This window comes from Entamoeba histolytica, genomic scaffold (genome assembly GCF_000208925.1).
Source record: "Entamoeba histolytica HM-1:IMSS scf_1104750516899 genomic scaffold, whole genome shotgun sequence".
NCBI lineage: Eukaryota > Evosea > Mastigamoebida > Endamoebidae > Entamoeba > Entamoeba histolytica.
Window position 1 is genome coordinate 1 of NW_001915997.1, and position 1,405 is coordinate 1,405.

Consider the following 1,405-nt stretch of genomic DNA (forward strand, 5'->3'; position numbering starts at 1 on the left):
TTTAAGTCGTGAGTGAAATTATTAACAATGTCTAAACAAGATGAGTCGGAGTATTCCCCACTTTTGATTGTATTCTTTACTATTGTAAAATTCCACCATCTTCCATCCTGAGGAAAACATAATTTCTTTTTACCAAAAATATATTGTAAGTTTTTACATCCTTTATCATAATAGACATAAATGAGAAAATGAGAGTCTCTGATTTCATCAACAGTAGAATAGTTAATTTGAAGAGTACGGTTTTCAATTGGATTAATTGCATTTTTACAGTTTTCCATAGTAGCATAAGAAGTGAAATTCATATGTGTATTGTTGTTATAAAAGAAATAAGCAGCATAATCAGTAAAACCAATACAACTATTAAGAGGATAATATTCAGTTTGATATTCATTACTAACATATTTAAAGTACTTGTATGATTTCTCCTCATTTCTAGAATTAAGTACATTGTCTTGTGCATCAATAATATCATAGAGATATCTTCCTTCAACATTAATAACTGTTAAAATAATAAAAAAAAACATTGAACAAATCTTAGTGGTAATCTATCTTATTTAGTTTAAGGGTATTATTAGATGGGTACGAAAATTAGCAAAGAAAAAATGCATCTAAATAATTTGCAAAAAAGAAAAAAGATGCAAAAAAATTTGCATAATTAGAATATTCCACTTTATTATATTTTGCTCCTAAAATAAAAATAAATAAAAAATATGATAAATACAGAATATATAAATATTTATGTTTATATTTTATTATCATTTGTATTCATTTTGTATGAAATATTAATGAAATAGATGATTTGATGAATCATATTTAATTATTTTTATTCTTTTTATTCTTTTATTTATATGTTATTTATCTATCGTATTTTTATATTTATTTCTCTGTTTATATTATTTATCTATCATCTTCTTATTATCTATATATTATTATATTATTATATTCTTCTTATTTTATTATTTTTATGTTTATATTCTTTAGATTTTCTTATTGTTATTCTTTTATATTTAAATGTATTTTATTATTTGTTTATTCATCTTTATCATTTTTATATTCTTATCATTTATATCTATTATCATTTTATATTTATTCTCTTTTGTTTTATATTAATTTTATCTTTTATACTTTGATTTTATTATTATATCATTGACTATCATTTCTCGTTTTATTTATCATTTATTCTTATTATTCTTTTGTTTTTTATTCTATGTTATATATTCATATCATTTTCATTTATATTTTATCACTTATTATATGTTATAATAACATAACACATATGATTGAATATATAATAAACATCATGATGAAGTTATACATATAAATAATAACATAAAAAAGAGTAAAATATTTTTCAATAATAAAATATTGTTAATCATTTTACACAATTAAATTAGACACTTATTAT

The 1,405-nt window shown here is 19.4% G+C and overlaps 1 protein-coding gene across 1 annotated transcript; it reads right to left on the reverse strand.

Annotated features, from left to right (window-relative positions):
• Window positions 1-524, reverse strand: EHI_041170 (uncharacterized protein; the record flags this gene model as incomplete). Its single annotated transcript, XM_001914543.1, has 1 exon — window positions 1-524. A coding segment is annotated over one exon (524 nt), but the record flags the coding sequence as incomplete, so codon positions are not given.
• Window positions 525-1,405: the final 881 nt, after the last annotated feature.